Source organism: Panthera uncia (assembly GCF_023721935.1).
Source record: "Panthera uncia isolate 11264 chromosome C1 unlocalized genomic scaffold, Puncia_PCG_1.0 HiC_scaffold_3, whole genome shotgun sequence".
Taxonomy (NCBI): Eukaryota; Metazoa; Chordata; class Mammalia; order Carnivora; family Felidae; genus Panthera; species Panthera uncia.
The window spans coordinates 54,681,835-54,699,041 of NW_026057584.1; the positions used below are offsets into that span (position 1 = coordinate 54,681,835).

General features: G+C 39.0%; 1 protein-coding gene and 1 pseudogene across 5 annotated transcripts in view; both read right to left on the reverse strand.

Annotated features, from left to right (window-relative positions):
* Positions 1-17,207, reverse strand: part of OSBPL6 (oxysterol binding protein like 6) — a 213,226-nt gene that overhangs the window by 90,445 nt on the left and 105,574 nt on the right. For 3 of the 5 annotated variants that reach the window (XM_049615958.1, XM_049615955.1, XM_049615957.1), the window contains one exon: positions 2,012-2,270. In XM_049615958.1, the coding sequence (XP_049471915.1) occupies positions 2,012-2,113 (102 nt within the window). In that variant the 5' untranslated portion in view covers positions 2,114-2,270. Of the gene's footprint in view, positions 1-2,011; positions 2,271-17,207 lie in introns of those variants that run through there. The other 2 variants (XM_049615956.1, XM_049615959.1) reach the window with 2 other exon arrangements.
* On the reverse strand, positions 9,391-9,495 carry LOC125912043 (uncharacterized; annotated as a pseudogene).

Sequence of the window (17,207 nt, forward strand, 5' to 3'; positions counted from 1 at the left end):
TGCCTCATATTACATCACAGGATCACTCGAATTTCCGATTTCCATAAAAACCTGGATGTTAGTAAGTGATTGAGATAAGGAAGAAAAAACAGAACTACAATTGTTCTTTATTCTCTCCCCTGAGAGAGATGAACAAGACACAAAACAGGAGACAGGAAGGAAGCAGAGAAGAAAGTATTTTGGGGAGAATTTGCACTGAGATGAACAAAAACTAAACTAAACTCTCCTTAAAGACAACAACCATTTGAACATTGTCTCTTACTTTTCTAAAATTCATTATCAATTTACAGTCACGCTACTTTATTCCCATCATAAAACTTGTCATTCACAAGCCAGCCAGGAGTCCCATATTCTTCCTTCAGACTCCCTCTGCAGCCTCGGGTCTCAGTTTTTCCCTGTTGTTTTGCACGGCGGCCCTGGAGCTCAGGTGCAACAGGCAGATCAACAATGCATGACAGATGTTTCCGCAGCCCTCATCAGTCTTTTCCATTTGCCACAATTCTCCAGGGTGACCTGGGTCGATCCCATCCTTCCCGCAGCAGCCAGGAAGGCCACACTGCTTAAAATGTCTCTTGGTTCAAATGCCCAGGGCAAAGAAAAAATGGAGAAGCCATAACAAGAAAGGACAGAGAGGCAGGTAAAGGATAAACTGGAATTGCAAACTTAGAAAGCATCTCAACATGTAGTTGCTATTTAATATAAATGTACTTTCATTCATGGTACTTTTGCTTTCTTTTACTATACGAACGCAGTGCAGTAAATGTTATAATTGGGTATAATCACAGATTTAGTTAATGCTATAACTGCTTCTCATGAACAGAACGTAGATGTCCTGTTTGAACTCTATAACGCGGGGCGCCAGTGTCAAAAATACCTGCAGCAGAAATATCTGCCTTAGAATCTATGAAAGATACACATGTAAGGAATCTCTGATTCTTACAGATTCCCCATGAATCTCTTGCTAGAAATGGGAGGAGGGGGTGCTGGGAAGGTAGACAGACTGAAAGTTCCCTAAGGGACCCCACTCCCTCAACAGTGCTTCCCCACCATCTAGAAGAATGAATTCACACCTGGATTGGCTGTCTCAAGACCCAAGTCTATGCTATGGACCATGAATGAACTCATGTTCATAGTGCTACAAACTAGACAATATACCTTGAACACACAGAATAGGGAGGAAAACTCCTGCAAGAATAATTTACTCAATGAATATCCTTCACAAGGGAAATTTTTATAAACAGTTAACTAAACCTGTTTACTGTGAATTTCCAGTTACACAACAAAAAATCCTATCACAAGATAATGTCATAACGGCAAAGAGCAATACTGAGACATGTGCTGGGCAAAACAGCTGCCTGTTTGGGAAATGAAGAAAATCCATATGGCCGATTCCCCCACAACCTTGGCACATAGAACAGCCACTGACGTAGCAACAAAGTACCTCCGTAAACAAAAACAATGTACAGAATTGGCTCAATGGGATAATTAAATAAGAATTCATTTTCTCTGTTGGCTCTAAGCATTACCTGAGCTCTCACTGCTCTTAATTCCCCAATGCTACAATTTTATTTGTATCCTAATTCCTGAATCTGACTGTTAACCAGATTCCACGAAACCCAAACAGAAGTTTGTGCGGGACAGGCCAGTGACAGACTGGTAGGAAGAAGGCCTTTGGCAGGCTCACATCCCTTTCCACCTCCACGAATAGACAGCAGAGCATTTAAGTTCTGAAGCAGTTCCCCCTCTTCAGGTGCCCAGAGAGGAGGAAAGCAGGGCTTCTCCTAGCCACCCTGCCTGTGGTCTACACTCTCAAAAAGGATCCTAAATAACAGAGAAACAAGAACAGGATCTTCATGGCATCATCACGTAGATCTACAGAAAACAGTGAGCCTTCCTGTGGAATAAAAATCTTCACAACAAAATTTCAGGATTAATCAGCAAGCCCACCATATCCTAATGGTACCGTATTTGAATAAGATAACAAAGTGCACTTTGGACCATATTCTCTTACCTGCCGACTGTCCCTATGGGAGGGTGTTGAAGAAGAGGCACTTCTGTGGGTTGGAGTGGATGTTTTATGAGCAGGGGATATGCCCTTCTCGTCTGAACTCATAGCTGCAGTTGGAGTCTAGTTGTATGCGCTTAAGACCATCCCAGTCGTGTCTCCAATTCACAGACAAAGAAGTAGATGAATTTTCAGCTTCAGTTCCATTTCATGAATCAGGTTTGACTAGAAAACAGAAGGCAAATAGTGAAGGCGTCCAAAATACCTACAAGCAAAAGAAGCAAGAAAACCTCATGTAATTAAAATACAAATACAAAGTCATTATATTTAGGAAAAATACCAACACGTAGTGAGAGGAAGAACTCTGACACATTAGGAAATACTTCTTCTTCCTCTAGATTTTACGTGGAGGCTAATGGTGTTAATATGAAAAAGAAGGCTGTCAACAAGGAAAATGGAAAGAAACCACATGCCAAGGTCATATTCTTCCCTACCATTCTCTTTGTTTTAAAGCAGATTACATGGTCCCTCAGGCCAAAGTACCCAAAGTACATCAGTTTCTTCCCCTGAAAGTTAAATTTCCCTGCCCAATGGATCATAAGAGCTCAGCCCATGTCTGTCTTCAGTTGAGTTCAGCCAAGTCATGTATGTGATGTTAAATCCAACACAAAACAGATACAAAAGGCAAAAGGGTTCACACATTTTATGCATTGTGTGATCCAGCATTTAGGAAGGATCAAGAATACACATACTCAGTTATTTGCACCTCAAGATCACAGCACATCTACATATGATTCTCAGCTCAGAAAACAACAGGCTTTCAAGTACCTACAGATTGACAGGCATGTTCTGAAACCGGATAATGCTCAGATTTCCTTCCATTTATCCTCAACCAAGAGCCACTTCATTTTTCACTTGGATTCAAATAAAGAAAGCCTGCATTGTAAGTACTAGGACCAAAAACTTATGCCTGAAAAAAGCATCGTTCAATTGGCAACACAGGTTGTTAAAAACTAATTTTTTAGGGGAGCCTGGGTGGCTAGGTTGGTTGAGTGTCTGAATATTGATCTCTGCCTAGGGCATGGTCCCAGGGTCGTGGGATCAAGCCCTGCATCAAGCTCTGCACTGAGCATGGAGCCTGCTTAAGATTCTCTCTCTCCCTCTGTCCCTTTCCCCTGTTCACACACTCTCTCTCTAAAATTAAAAAAAAAAAAAGGGGGGCGCCTTGGTGGTTCTGTCAGTTAAGTGACTGACTTTGGCTCAGGTCATGGTCTAGTGGTTTGTGGGTTCCAGCCCCACATCAGGCTCTGTGCTGACAGTTCAGAGCCTGGAGCTTGCTTCGAATTCTGTGTCTCCCTCTCTCTCTACCCCTCCCTCACTCATGCTCTGTCTTTCTCTCAAAAATAAACATTTAAAAAAATAATAAACTAAAATTAAAAGAAAAAATTTTAAGGTAAGCATGACGGTGTAAGATGAAAAGCTTACCCAAAGTTTTCTTCATCCAAGAAAACAGAAAACCAAATTCTAGCCCCTATTTTAATGATAGTACTCCTTGAAGGAAGCACAGAAGACTTCGGTAAGTTCTATAGTGCAGGTTGGAAAAGAAAGCTCCTGGCAATGATCAGAAAGCAATCTTAAGGCTAAAGAAAAATGGGACCTGAACTTGAGTCCAGAGGAAGAGACAGTCAATCAAGAAATCAAAAAAAAAAAATAAAGATGTCTGAGGATACATGGTGAGAGGAACTCGATGGGTCTGGAGGTCTGAGGTATCCCTGATCCAGTGTGTTTGAGCTGAGGTCTGAAGGAGAAGCATGAGTTAAGCAGGTGCCTGGATATTTGGCTTGGTATGATCAAGAAATTAGTGCTGCCCATCATGATCAGAGAGTGGCATGATGGGTCAGAGAGAGGCAAGGGCAAGGCCTTGTCAGCCATGTTCAACTTTTCTATTTTTATCATTAAGGCATAAGAAGCCATAAAGGAGTGTGCTATAACGAGATCTGTGTGTTTAAAAGGATACTTTGAAGGGCACCTGGGTGGCTCAGTCGGTTAAGTGTCTAACTCTTGGTTTCTGCTCGGGTCATGATCTTGTGGTTCGTGAGTTTGTTTGAGCTCTGCATTGGGCTCTGTGTTGGCAGTGTGCAGTCTGTTTGGGATTCTCTCTCTTTCTCTCTCTGCCCCCACCCCTGTTAAAATAAATAAATAAACATTTAAAAAATAAATAAATAAAAGGATACTTTGATAGCCACGAGGAGAACCAAATTGGGGAAATACAGAAGGTGAGGGAGACCCAATCAGGAAGCAAGAGATAATGGATTAGAGAGCTGGCAAGAAATTCAGCATCCAGTCTCGTCAGCTGTAACAGGGTATGAAGGGGGGCAGTGGGGAAGAGGAGAAGACAGGGTTGAGGAAGACTCCTAGGTTTCTGGTATTCTGAGTGAGGTCTGGCCAAAGGAAATCAGGATTGGCAGAAAGGCACGAGCATGGTTTCAACCCAATGAGTTTCAGGTATAACTGAGGCATTCAAATGGAGATAAACACTTGGAAATGTAGTCCCTAGCTCAAAGAAATTTAGGCTTTACACAAATGTTTAAAGATTATGTTTCTGATATAAATGTATTGTATGATTTATGTACAGATCATGTAAACTCTGCAAGTGCAGGTACATTTTATACAGGCCTACAAATAGTTATTATTTTCTAAATCTGCAACAGTACGTTAATGGATTATGTGGCCCTGAATGTGTTAATCAGGACTTTAATGGCTACCTGGTTACATAGAAGATTCAAAAGAACAATCCCAATAATTAAAAGGCAAATTATTTTAAATTGGGAGACCTGGACTCTCTAGCGAATAAAACTTAAAATCCTTTCTTCAGATTTCAACTTCATTGTCACCACCACTTATCCCCCAAATTGGAAAACTTTCTCTGGAAACAAAATTAGTCTTTGGACTAACAGAAATGTAAAGAGCTGCAGTGCTCTTTCCTTGGCTGGAGATCAGCTTGCATTGAGTATTGTCAAAAGGCAGTGATATGCCGACATGCGATAGATGATCATCCAATCCTTTTGTTTTGTGAAGATAGTCTAATTAAAGCGTGACTGAAATTTCTCAAGCCAAGCTGTGATGCCAGCAAACAGAAAGCAAGAACACTGCTCAGGTCTCTGACTTGAAGTACTTTCTGGTGCAAGATGTCTTACAAGCCGCTGATACTTGAGCTAAAAGTATGGAGGTTCTGAGAGGTATTCACGTGTCCCCAAGGGATGAGGTTGAAACAACCAAACCAATTAGACTGTTATCCATTTGGAAGTAAATTCAATCCAAGCTACATCAAGAGCCAACATTTCCTCTTTTGAACTTTTTTCTTTTGATTTTTAAAAAAAATGTTTTAATGTTTTTAATTTATTTTTGAGGCAGAGAGAGACAGAGCATGAGCAGGGGAGGGGCAGAGAGAGAGGGAGACACAGAATCCAAAGCAGGCTCCAGGCTCCAAGCTGGGGCCCGAACCCACGAATCGTAAGATCATGGCCTAGGCTAAAGTCGGACACTTAACTGACTGAGCCACCCAGGCGCCCCTTGAACTTTTTTTTCTTAACTGCGCCCAACTCCCAACTGCACTTTCCCCATTAATACATACCAAATGCTAATACCTTGGTTTTTAATTTAAAATGACATTTTCAGGGTAAGTTGTTGATGATGAAAACGCAATCTTTTGGTTGAATTACAATTATGAATATCTTGAAGAATACCAAGAATAAGAAAAGGCGATTTAGAGAATTTAATTCACTCTGGAACTTGACTATGTCAGCGGGGCTGAGTTGTGACGTGGTAATATACAACCACAAAATCTCAAGGGCTTACAAGAAAGGTTTATTTCTGAGAGAGACAGAGAGCAAGCAGGGGAGGGGCAGAGAGAGAGGGAGACACAGAATCAGAAGCAGACTCCAGACTCTGAGCTGTAAGCCCAGAGCCCAACACGGGTTTTGAACCCAGACCACAAGATCATGACCTGAAGTCAGACGCTTAACGGATGGAGCCACCCAGGCGCCCTAAGAATCATTTTTGACATTACTGTTGTTTTATTAATTTCTGATTTTTTTTAACAAAGAGGATTTTGAGTACCTAAAGTTGAGTGAGATGACCTTTAAAGTTCATTCCAATCTGATTATCAATCAAGTGTTTAATCACCTGCTCTATTTCAAAGTGTATTACAAAAGTAAGTCTAAATTCTATTAGTAGGTTATACCTATTTACTCTTTACTCGTAAAGTATAAGAATTAGTGTGACATTAAAAAAAATTACTTCATCTCTATCAAAGCACATTTTCAGAAATTGCCTAAACAAAATCCCAAGGTAAAGAAAGACCATAGATTTTATTTTATTTAGTTTTTTGAAAGACCATAGATTTTAAAATCAATACCAACATAATTTCTATACTCAATGAGAAAAATATTGTTGCTGCAAATAACAGCAATACAAGAGCTGAACATCTGATTTTCCTGTCTTCTTCCCCATTCATATCAGTGGGATCACTACAATTGTTTGTAAGTGCTATAACATTTGCATTTACACTGAGTGACATAAAATTCAGATTTACGACCTAGAGACCTGACTAAAGCATGAGGTGTCAAGGAAGACTTCTACAAGCTGCTGTTCACAAGCATTATAAATTGTATGTGTTCAGAAAAACATCTGGAACTTGACGATGTCAGCAGGGCTGAGTTGTGACGTGGTAATATACAACCACAAAATCTCAAGGGCTTACAAGAAAGGTTTATTTACATGTTTTATTTACATGTCCTGTGGAGTTCAGCTGCAGCTCTACCCTGTATCAACCCCCAAGTGATGAAGGTAGAACCATAAGACAGTTCTTAGGTGCAGGTGGAACATGTCACTTTCACTCACATCTTATTGGCCAAAACAGGTCACATGGCTAAACTGAGGTTGATGATGCATGAAAGTATAAAGCATCCAATATAAGGCAACAAAAAATACTTGGGTCAATAATCTAGTATATTCACCATAGAAAAAGATTAAAAGCTCAGATATAAATATTTTAATTGACTCTAGTTTCATCAACCTAAAAATAACCCTAGTTAACATTTGATTCTATCTTAACCAAAGTAGGAAAATAATGTCCAAACTATCTGCAATATGCTTTTTTCAACCAACAATATATTGGTAACAGCCTTCTTTGTGAACAAAGGAGCTTTAGTATCATGGCTCTTAATCACTACGCATGAGGCCACCACATGGATATACCATGGTACGTTTATATTCTGTATATTTTGAAACAATGAAATTTATCACGGGAGAGTTCGTAATAATTTCGGTTGCGTTTGATTATTATATAAAATGACCCTCTTCATTCATTTCAATACTTTTTTGCTTTATTTGGTATCATCTGCTCTCTTTCTGGTTGCAAGTGATTAGTGAAATTCGTCCATCCTTTTACATTTAAAGTTTCTGTATCACTTTGTATTATGTATTCCTGTAGTAAAGATCATGTTGAGTTGTTCAAAAAATCTAATATTAGCGATATTTTTCCCATTTCCATTTAATATTATAACTAATAGTTGGCCTTATGCCTGCCAAATCATGCTACACTTTCTATTTTATGGTTCTTCTTTGTTTCTTTCAATGCCTGATGGCTTTTCCTTTATAATCTGCTTTTCCTTATAATACTGATTTTAAGATGGTTTTAACTGAGTTTTATATTTGCCATTACTGTGAAAGATAAAATTTCCCTTGTAACGTTCTGTTTCCCTTCAAGTTTCTCTAAATCCTGCTGGAACCTACAGTCTGTATGTGACAGTCAAGAGTAAAATGGTACCCTTCTAGTCGCCCCTGCAATATAAAACCTCCCCCACACCACCCCACCTCAAAACTTTCTTTTCCTAGTCCTTTTCCCAATCTTGGTGATTTAATTTGAAGTTTTAGAGAATTACACTTAGTATTCTAACACAACATGGAGGAGCTGATACCACTTCTGACCGGGGCCAACCAGAATCTCCAAGTGTGAGGATAGCCTGGAAGAATTAAGTAATAATTTTTCTGCTCTTTCTCAAACAGCCTCCTTTTCTGCAACAGCAGCTGAGGTCTGCCACAATCAAGACCTGGCTCAGTCACTATTTTCCTGAATTTGGGATGCAGCCTTCATAAAATTAGGGTCTAGTCCTTCATGGTTTTGATATTAGGTTGTGTTTTAAATTAGTATCTGGGTTGTTGATGGTTTGTCTCTTTCAACATCTGCATGACTATTTACAGAGAATCAAGAGGAGCCACAGTAGATGTGGCACAAGCCACAGGGACAGGGCAATCCTATCATCAACTGATCTTATCAGTGCAAATGTCATTGTACTGCTGGATGGAATAAACTAGTTTTCCGATCAAGATCATCACCAGAGCAATGAATGCCTATTATCATTATATATTACAGTCATTACAATGTCACTTACATTAGTTTTTTTTTTCCCCTTATAGAGAGAGGGTAGGGAATCTTTTTATTTCTAAGGTCATTAACGCACAAAAAGAAAAAGAAAATCGAGGAATGCTTTCATGAAGATAAGCCAATCACTTCTAAAAGAAAAAAAAGATGGTGGTATAAGATATTTGATAAACATTTTCCTAGAAAATGACTAAAAGGCAGAGGCTAAAAGGATTTAAAAAAAATAAAAAAATCAAGTACTTTCACTAAAGAATAAATGCCATGAGGCGCCTGGGTGGTTCAGTCGGATAAGCGTCCAACTTCAGCTCTGGGTATGATCTCACTGTGAGTTCGAGACGCACATTGGTCTCCAGGCTGACAATGCAGAGCCTGCTTGGTATTCTCTCTCTCTTCCTCTCTCTCTGCCCTTCCCCTACTTGTGCATACTCTCTCTCTCTCTCAAGAAACAAACTTAAAAAAAAAAAAGAATAAATGCCATAAAATGTAAGGATCACTTTACTCACAACCAAACCATGATGTATGAAACCAAATATATCTCCCTTCTTAAGACAGTAAAGTGGTGTTAAAAGAAGAAAAGCGGGCAAACTCCACCTATTTTCTCTAGATAAGAGAGGCAAGGAGCAAGAAGCCCAGGGAAAAGCCTCACCACAGATTAACAGCGTTGCTAGGCCTGGAGGCACAGCTCTCCTGGCACTCAAGAACATGGCCCTGCCTTATCTTTTGCTGCTTTCCTTGGTCCTGGCTTCCAAAGAGCATCATGGACATATTCCAAAGCACCCCCAAAATACAGCTTTCCCTGCCAAGATGGCTTCTAGCGCAGTTATTTAAAAAACTAACGAGGAAAAGAGCATACAAACAGACTTCTCTTATTGTGACTGATGAAAACTCTGGTCACTCTCTACTCTCCTAAGATCCTTTACCAAGGAAATGAACAGGACAGACCTACATTCTACAACATCACTTAGACCTCCAGGGTGAGTTTACAGAGGATGTGAATGCTAATTAAGTAAAGAACTATAGAAATGATCCCTGAAAGTATAGTCTTTGAATGCTAATTAACTAAACACTAAAGAAGCAAAGGATAACTGGCATAAATATTCTTTTGACAAGGAACAGATCTCATTTAAAGAAAAATAAAGTTTAAAAAAAAAAGTGTGTGTGTATAAAACACTATAAAATATATTCCCCCAATAAGAGAGCAAATTACTATGTGCAAGAAGTAACTAGAGGGCTGATCTGGAATGCTAATCCTAGTAGAAGAGAGGGCAGCTTTAGAGCACCACTGTTTCACACTTTCACAAATTAAAAAAAAAAAAAGAAAATTCTCTGAATAAGAAATAAGACAGGTTCAGAAGCAGAGGGAACTAGTAAAGGTAAGGAAGAAATAAAGGCAACAAATGATGACACCATCATTTTAAAATAATTAAAATGATATTAATGAAACACTGAACACTTTTGCAGAAAAATCTAGTCAAGAGGTAGGTTTAAAAGATAAAGTTTAGGAAATCATCTTGCAAATGGAAAAAAGGGCAGGCAAAGTTAACAGATAATAGAACCTGAATCTACAGATATGGATCGCCCTGAAGACAAAAACCAAAAAAGAAAAGGAATAGTATTCAAAAATATTCCTTAACATAAGGAAGACTTCAATTTGGAAAATAAAATCTTTAACAATATAAATAAGTATCTTCATCTAGAAAATAAAAAAAATCTTTATCAGGCAAAATTAGTAAAAAGCAAATCAAAATAAGATCTTAATGATACTGCTGAATTTCGATCACTCTCTGAAGCAATTCAGTAAGTTAAATATTAATGAAACATTGGAAGCAAGCAGGGGTTAATTCTAGAAAAAGTTCAAAAATATACTCTCCTAAGTACATCTTAGGTTGAAGAAAAAATCAAGCACATTGATATTGTAGAACATTTGAAAACAGAGCAGAAACCAAAAGCATTCAGTCCTGTCCCTCACCTCCCTCCCCTTTCTTTCTGAATGATGGAGTGCATTGTCCAGTTAACTCACAGGTGAAAGACTAGGGTAAAAGCAATCAAAGAATATGCTAGAAATGTTGAACATAGCTACAGCTATAATGAAAGGAAAATTCATGGTCTTAATCATTTCCATTATTAAATACAAAAGAATAAAAACCGGTCGCAAGGGTGGCTCAGCTGGTTAAGCATCCAACTCTTGATCTCAGCTCAGGTCTTGATCTCAGGGTCATGAGTTCAAGCCCCACGTTGAGCTCCCGTGCTGGGTGGGCAGCCTACTCAATAAATAAATAAATAAATGAACAAACAAAAATGCATTAATTTTATAATTTATGAAATTAGAAAAGCCAAATATAAGAAAAATATAAACAAATAAATGTCTTAGACTTATCAACTAATTTACATTATTTACGTATACTTTCATTTCTAAATATGTAGAAAAACAGGAACCATAAGTACAGAAAGAAGGTTATAAAAAGTATATAACCAAGGAATAGAAGACACTAAGTTATTAGATAATTGTTGCAATCTATAATAAATAACTAAAACTAATAATAATCCAAAGGCTAAATATTCTACAATCATCTTGATTTAAAAAGTACACCATTTAATATCCATTGCCAAACATTTAAGAACTCTGAACAAATATTGGAATAGTTGCCTTTATTTTTCTTTAAAAAAATTTTTTTAATGTTTATTTATATTGAGGTGGGGGAAGCATAGAGAGATGGGGACAGAGGATCTGAAGTGGACTCTGTGCTGTCAGAAGAGAGCCAAATGTGGATTTCAAACTCATGAACCCTGAGATCATGACCTGAGCCGAAGTCAGATGCTTAACCAACTCAGCCACCCACACACCTCTTTTTTGTTGTTGTTATATTTATTTATTTTGAGAGAGAGAGACAGACAGACAGACAGACAGAGAGACTGAGAGAGGGACAGAATCCCAAGCAGGCAATGCAAAGCCTGATGTGGGGCTCAAACTCATGAACCACAAGATCATGACCTGAGCCATGATCAACAGTTGGACACTTAACTGACTGAGCTACCCAGGCACCTGGGAATAGTTGCCTTTCTATGTGCATTGTTTATATATAAACACATAAGCATACACACACAGGCACATAAATCAATCTAGCATCAGGCTCAATGGTGAAACATCAGTACCATTTTCGTCAATGTCAACAACAAAATAATCATACTGCTTATTACCTTGTTAACACTGTGCTCTGAGAATGCTAACCAGGGAACAATATAATTGTTCATCTGAAATGCACATGAGGGGATCTGGACGGCTGTCAGTTAAGCATTTGACTTTGGCTCAGGTCATGATCTCATGGTTTGTGAGTCTAAGCCCAGCATCAGGCTCTCTGCTGTCAGTGCAGAGCCTGTTTTGGATCCTCTGTCCCCTTCTTTCTCTGCCCCTCCCCCACTTGTTCCCCCCAGCCCCATCAAAAATAAAATGTAAAAAATAAAAAAGATTTTAAAAATTAAATGCACATGAGAATCAAATGAAAGTCAACCAGAAGGGGTGAAAAGAAAGCAAGCTTTCAGTAATGTAGCTGGTTGCATATCTATCTATTCATCCATCCATCCATCCATCCATCTTCATTTTTTAAGTGAAAATAGCAAGTCTGAAAATGGTACATACTATATAATCCCAACTATATGACACTTTGGAAAAGGCAAAAATATGGGGACAGAAAAAAAAGATGAGTGGTTGCCAGGGTTGGGAGTGGGAGAGTGGAGGAAGGATAAAATAGGTGAAGCACAAAGGATGTTTAGGACAGTGAAACTATTCTACGTATGCTGTATTGGTGGATATGTGTCATATATTTGTCCAGACCACAGAATGTACGACACCAAGAGTAAACCCTAATGTAAACTATGGACTTTAGGTGAAAATGACCTGTCAGTGTAGGCTCATCATTGATTGTAATGGAGGTACCACTCTGGTGTGGGATGTTGACAATGGAAGAGGCTATGTGTGGGGAGCAGGAAGGTTGTGGAAATCCTCTGTACTTTCTGCAATTTTACTTTTTGCAATTTTGCTGTAAACTTAAAATTGCTTTTAAAATAAAGTTTTAGCAGGTGCCTGGGTGGCTCAGTTGGTTAAATGTTGACTTCAGCTCAGGTCATAATCTCACAGTTCGTGAGTTCGAGCCCTGTGTCAGGCTCCATGCTGACAGTGATGAGCCTGCTTGGGATTCTCTCTCACTCTCTCTGTCCCTCCCTGTTTGTGCTGTCTCTCTCTCTCTATCAAAATGAATAAATAAACCTAAAAACAAATAATAAAGACATATAAACTCTGGATACATAGAAATAAAACATGTTAAAATGTTCTATTTTATGTCTATTTCAAGTAGAGAATCAAATGAGAAGGTTGTGGGGTGCCTAGGTGACTCAGTTGGTTAAGCAACTGACTCTTAATTTTGGCTCAGCACATGATCTCATGGTTCATGAGATCAAGTCCTGAGTCAGGCTCTGCCCTGACAGCATGGAGCCTGCTTGGGATTCTCTCTCTCCCTCTTCCTCTCCCCCTCCCCCATTCTCTCTCTCTCAAAACCAAAAACCAAAAAACACAATAATAATAAAAAGAGAAATTAAAAAAAAACAAACAAACAAAAACCCAGCAGGCCAGATGTCCTACTTCCCATCCAGGAACTCTTTTGTTATTCATAGTGTATAGATGACAAAAGTAGGATTTAGGAGGTTTGTTAAACAGGGTCCTTAGTTTGGTTTCCAAATCTATTTGACCTCAAAGCCCATGAAACAAATTCTTTCACTGCTATTTACCCTTATTTTACTAATAAATCAATGAATAAATGAGAACTCTAGTTTTTTGGTTTTTTTTTTTTTTACAGGATGGTACATTACTGATGTATAATACAAATTTATAGAGGTTCTTAAATGATATGAAATGTATGGGGCATACAAGCATCATATTTTCCTAGGGAGATATTCAATAGCTTTCATCGGATTATCAAAAGGCTAAAAAAAGTACATCCTTGGGAGTTCATATTACTAAAAGGATTCTTACCAGTACAGGTTAAAAGACAATCCATGGGCACAAAAGCTGTACAACATATTTAACATAACGCGATCACAGGACATTTGATTTTGATGGGAGCATGTGCCACAGCCAGTTTTGACAAGGCCATTTTGGTACCATCACCTCAATAACTTTGCCAATGCTAATTTTCTAAGATTTGTCAGCCACTTTTTCATTCATTATTTGGTTTCTGACTCTTGCTAACATGTTTTGAAAGGAAGCTTGGTAATGTCATAATTCATATTTTAACAGGAAAGATAATATTGGGAATTATGGTTCCCATGACTGCTAATAGGTACTGATTGTCAGCACAGTGGGGACTTTTTGGCAACGACAGGAAACATCAAAGATTTTGCCTCTGCCTTGTGATCTTAAATAATAATTCATTAATCCATGTTGAGTGTGTATAAACTTTTACTGAGACACCAAATGACTTGAGTAGCGGCAAATGTCCTGTTCTCTAGATGAATTTCCTGTACTGAGCTATGCTGAAGAGTTGGCTTAAAGCCGACAAAATGGCTTAGGTTAAAAATGTTCCAGAAGTGATTCTGATACATTGCTACCAGAAATGTAAAATGGCACACTGCTATTGAAAATGGTATGGTGACTCCTCAAAAAATTAACAATAAAATTACTATATGATTCAGCAATTCCAATTCTGGGTATACGCCCAAAAGAATGGAAGTCAGGGACTTGAACGGATATTTGTACACTGATATTCATAGCAGCATTATTCATAATGGGCAAAAGGTGAAAGCAACCCAAGTGTCCATCAGCAGATGGACATATAAACAAAATGTGGTACATCTATACAATGGAATAGAATTCAGCCTTAAAAAGAACAGAAATTCTGATACATGCTACAATGTGGATGAACCTCGAAGACATTATGCTGAGTAACCTAAGGACCAATATTGTATGATTCTACTTATACTAGGTACCTACAGTAGTCAAATTATATTAGGTACCTACAGAGTCAGATTTATAGAAGGGTGTTTGCCAGTGTCCATGAGGAGGGGGAAACGGAGTTTGGGTTCAATAAGTACAGAATTTCAGTTTGGAAGATGAAAAAGTTCTCGAGAAAGAAAGTAGTTCTCTGGGCTGGGGGCTGGGCAAAATGGATAAAGGGGAGCGAGTAGTACAGGCTTCCAGCTATGGAATGAATAGGTCACAGGGATGAAAGGTACAGCATGGGGTCACTGGCTGACAGGTGCTGGCTACACTTGTGGTGAGCACAGCATAACACAAAGAGTTGCTAATCACTATGTTGCACATCTGAAACTAATTAATATTCTGTGTCAATTATACTTCAATTAAAAAGTGGTTGTCCGAATCCATTTGTGCTGTTATTAACAAAATACCGTACACTAAGTGGCTTAAAAACAACAAGGATTTAGGTGCCTGGGTGGCCTCAGTTGATTTAGCATCTGACTTCAGCTCAGGTCATGACTCATGATCCTTGAGTTCAAGCCCCGCATCTGACTCTACACTGAGAGCTCAGAGCCTGGAGCCTGCTTCAGATTCTGTGTCTCCCTCTCTCTCTGCTCCTCCCCTGCTCACACTCTGTCTCTCTCTGTCTCTCTCTCTCTCTCTCAAAAATAAATAAATGTTAAAGAAAAAATTGAACAACAAGCATCTATTTCTCACAGTTTTGGAGGCTGGGGAAGTCCAGGATCATGACACCAGAAGATCTGGTACCTGGTAAAAACCCACTTTCCTAGTTCATAAATGGTCATCTGCTTGTTTTGTCCTCACATAGCAGAAGGGGCGAAGGGATCTCTCTGGAGTCTCTTTTAATTCCACTCACAAGGACCCACCCATGACCTAATCACCTCCCCAAATACTATCACCTCAGGAATAAGGATTTCAACATATGAATTTTGTTGCAACACAAACATTCAAACCATAGTGATGGTTATAGTACAATGTGAATGTCTTTAGAATTTAAAAACTGTTAGAATGGTAAATTTTATGTGTATTTTACAAAAATAAAAAAGTTCCTGTATTATCACCTGTAATAACTTTTATAATATGCAAATATCACTTTTGTGTTATTTTGTGCTCAGGTTTCATTTTCTTTACAAAATCTTTCTTAATCAATTAGAATTGTCACTGCAATCTGTATTACGTCTATATTTATGCATGCATATATTATTGAATACCACCGCACTGTTTATTTGTACCGATTCTGTATAATCTTCGTGGGTGGGGACTATGTCACTTTCATCGTTGCAGTCGGATATCAGGGACCACAAAAACCACTCCGATTGTTTGCTGGGCTTATCATTTCAGTTAAGACCTAAGCCCTCATTATATACATTAAATACAGTTGACTGTGCTCACAGGCTGCCTGAGATAACCCCCTCATGCCAGGTCTTGGATTTTATTATATTTGCCCAAAGAGAACCCAAAAATAATCCAAATGATTTGCAGAGTGGAGTTCCCTTTCTGTTCAATAGAGAGAAAGACTGTACAGAGTTCAACATTCCCAAGGGGAAACCTCTGGGTTTTCCTAAAAAAAGACCCACCAACCTGCTAATGGTACTCTAGGGGCCTGGGGCATTATCTGCTCTGTTCTCCCTGGTGCCGAGTCATACATTAGGAATAGGAAGAGAGGCAGTAGTGTAATTCTTTTAATACGGATGATGAATTAGCCTAGCTGCACAGAGTTACCGCACCTGCCACCTACCTAATTGACTAGCCATTATCTACCTAATCGCAAATATTTCATGATTAAGAGCCTTAAGCAGAATTTTAAAAAACTGTCATCCCTCCAGAATAGCAATGTTTATGTAGACCTTTACCTACATATCAGGGTGCCCATACTTCTATTTGCATCGGGTATTCAGCATGAGTGTTAGTTTCAATTATTGCTCATTCATTGCCACAGGAGAGAAGGAACAGCTGACAATAACTGAGGATTTGCTGCCAGGCCCCAGGCAGTTCAGCATCATGTACTCATTTAATTGGGGTGTGGTAATCTTTGCACACACCTGGTGGTGGGCTGGAGCGAGCTTACACAGGCTCAGGAGCCCCTTGCCTGCTAGACCAGCCTCCAGAGACATCCTCTTGGGAACTTGAAATTGGCCATGATAGAAGTAAGCCATGCAAATCAGCATCCTCCCCCTTTTTAGAGAGCTGATTTTTAAATGTTTGTCAGTACTCCACTGCATATATCCTGTGCTGTTTTTTCTTTCTATTTTTACACTTAAAAAAAAAATTCATGGATTGCCTAGGTCTGAAACCAATCCCAACTCTGTTATTTCCTAGCTATCAAACATCAGGCAATTTACTTTATTTCTCCATGCCTCAATTTCCTCATCTATAAAATAGGGATAGGCACACCTGGTTGGCTCAGTTGATTAAGCGTCTGAATCTTGATTCCATCTCAGGTCATGATCTCATGGTACGTGAGACTGAGCCCTGCATCAGGCTCTGCACTGACAGCAAGGAGCCTGTTTGGAATTCTCGCTCTCCCTCACTTTCTGCCCCTTTCCCGCTCTCTCTCCTCTCTCTAAAAATAAATTGGGGTGCCCGAGTGGCTCAGTCGGTTGAGCGTCCAACTTTGGCTCAGGTCATGATCTTATGATCTTGACCCCCACAATCAGCCCCACATCAGCTCAGAGCCTGGAGCTGGCTTCAGATTCTGTGTCTACCTCTCTCTCTCTGCCCCTCTCCTGTTCACACTCTGTCTCTCTCTCTCTCTCTCTCAAAAATAA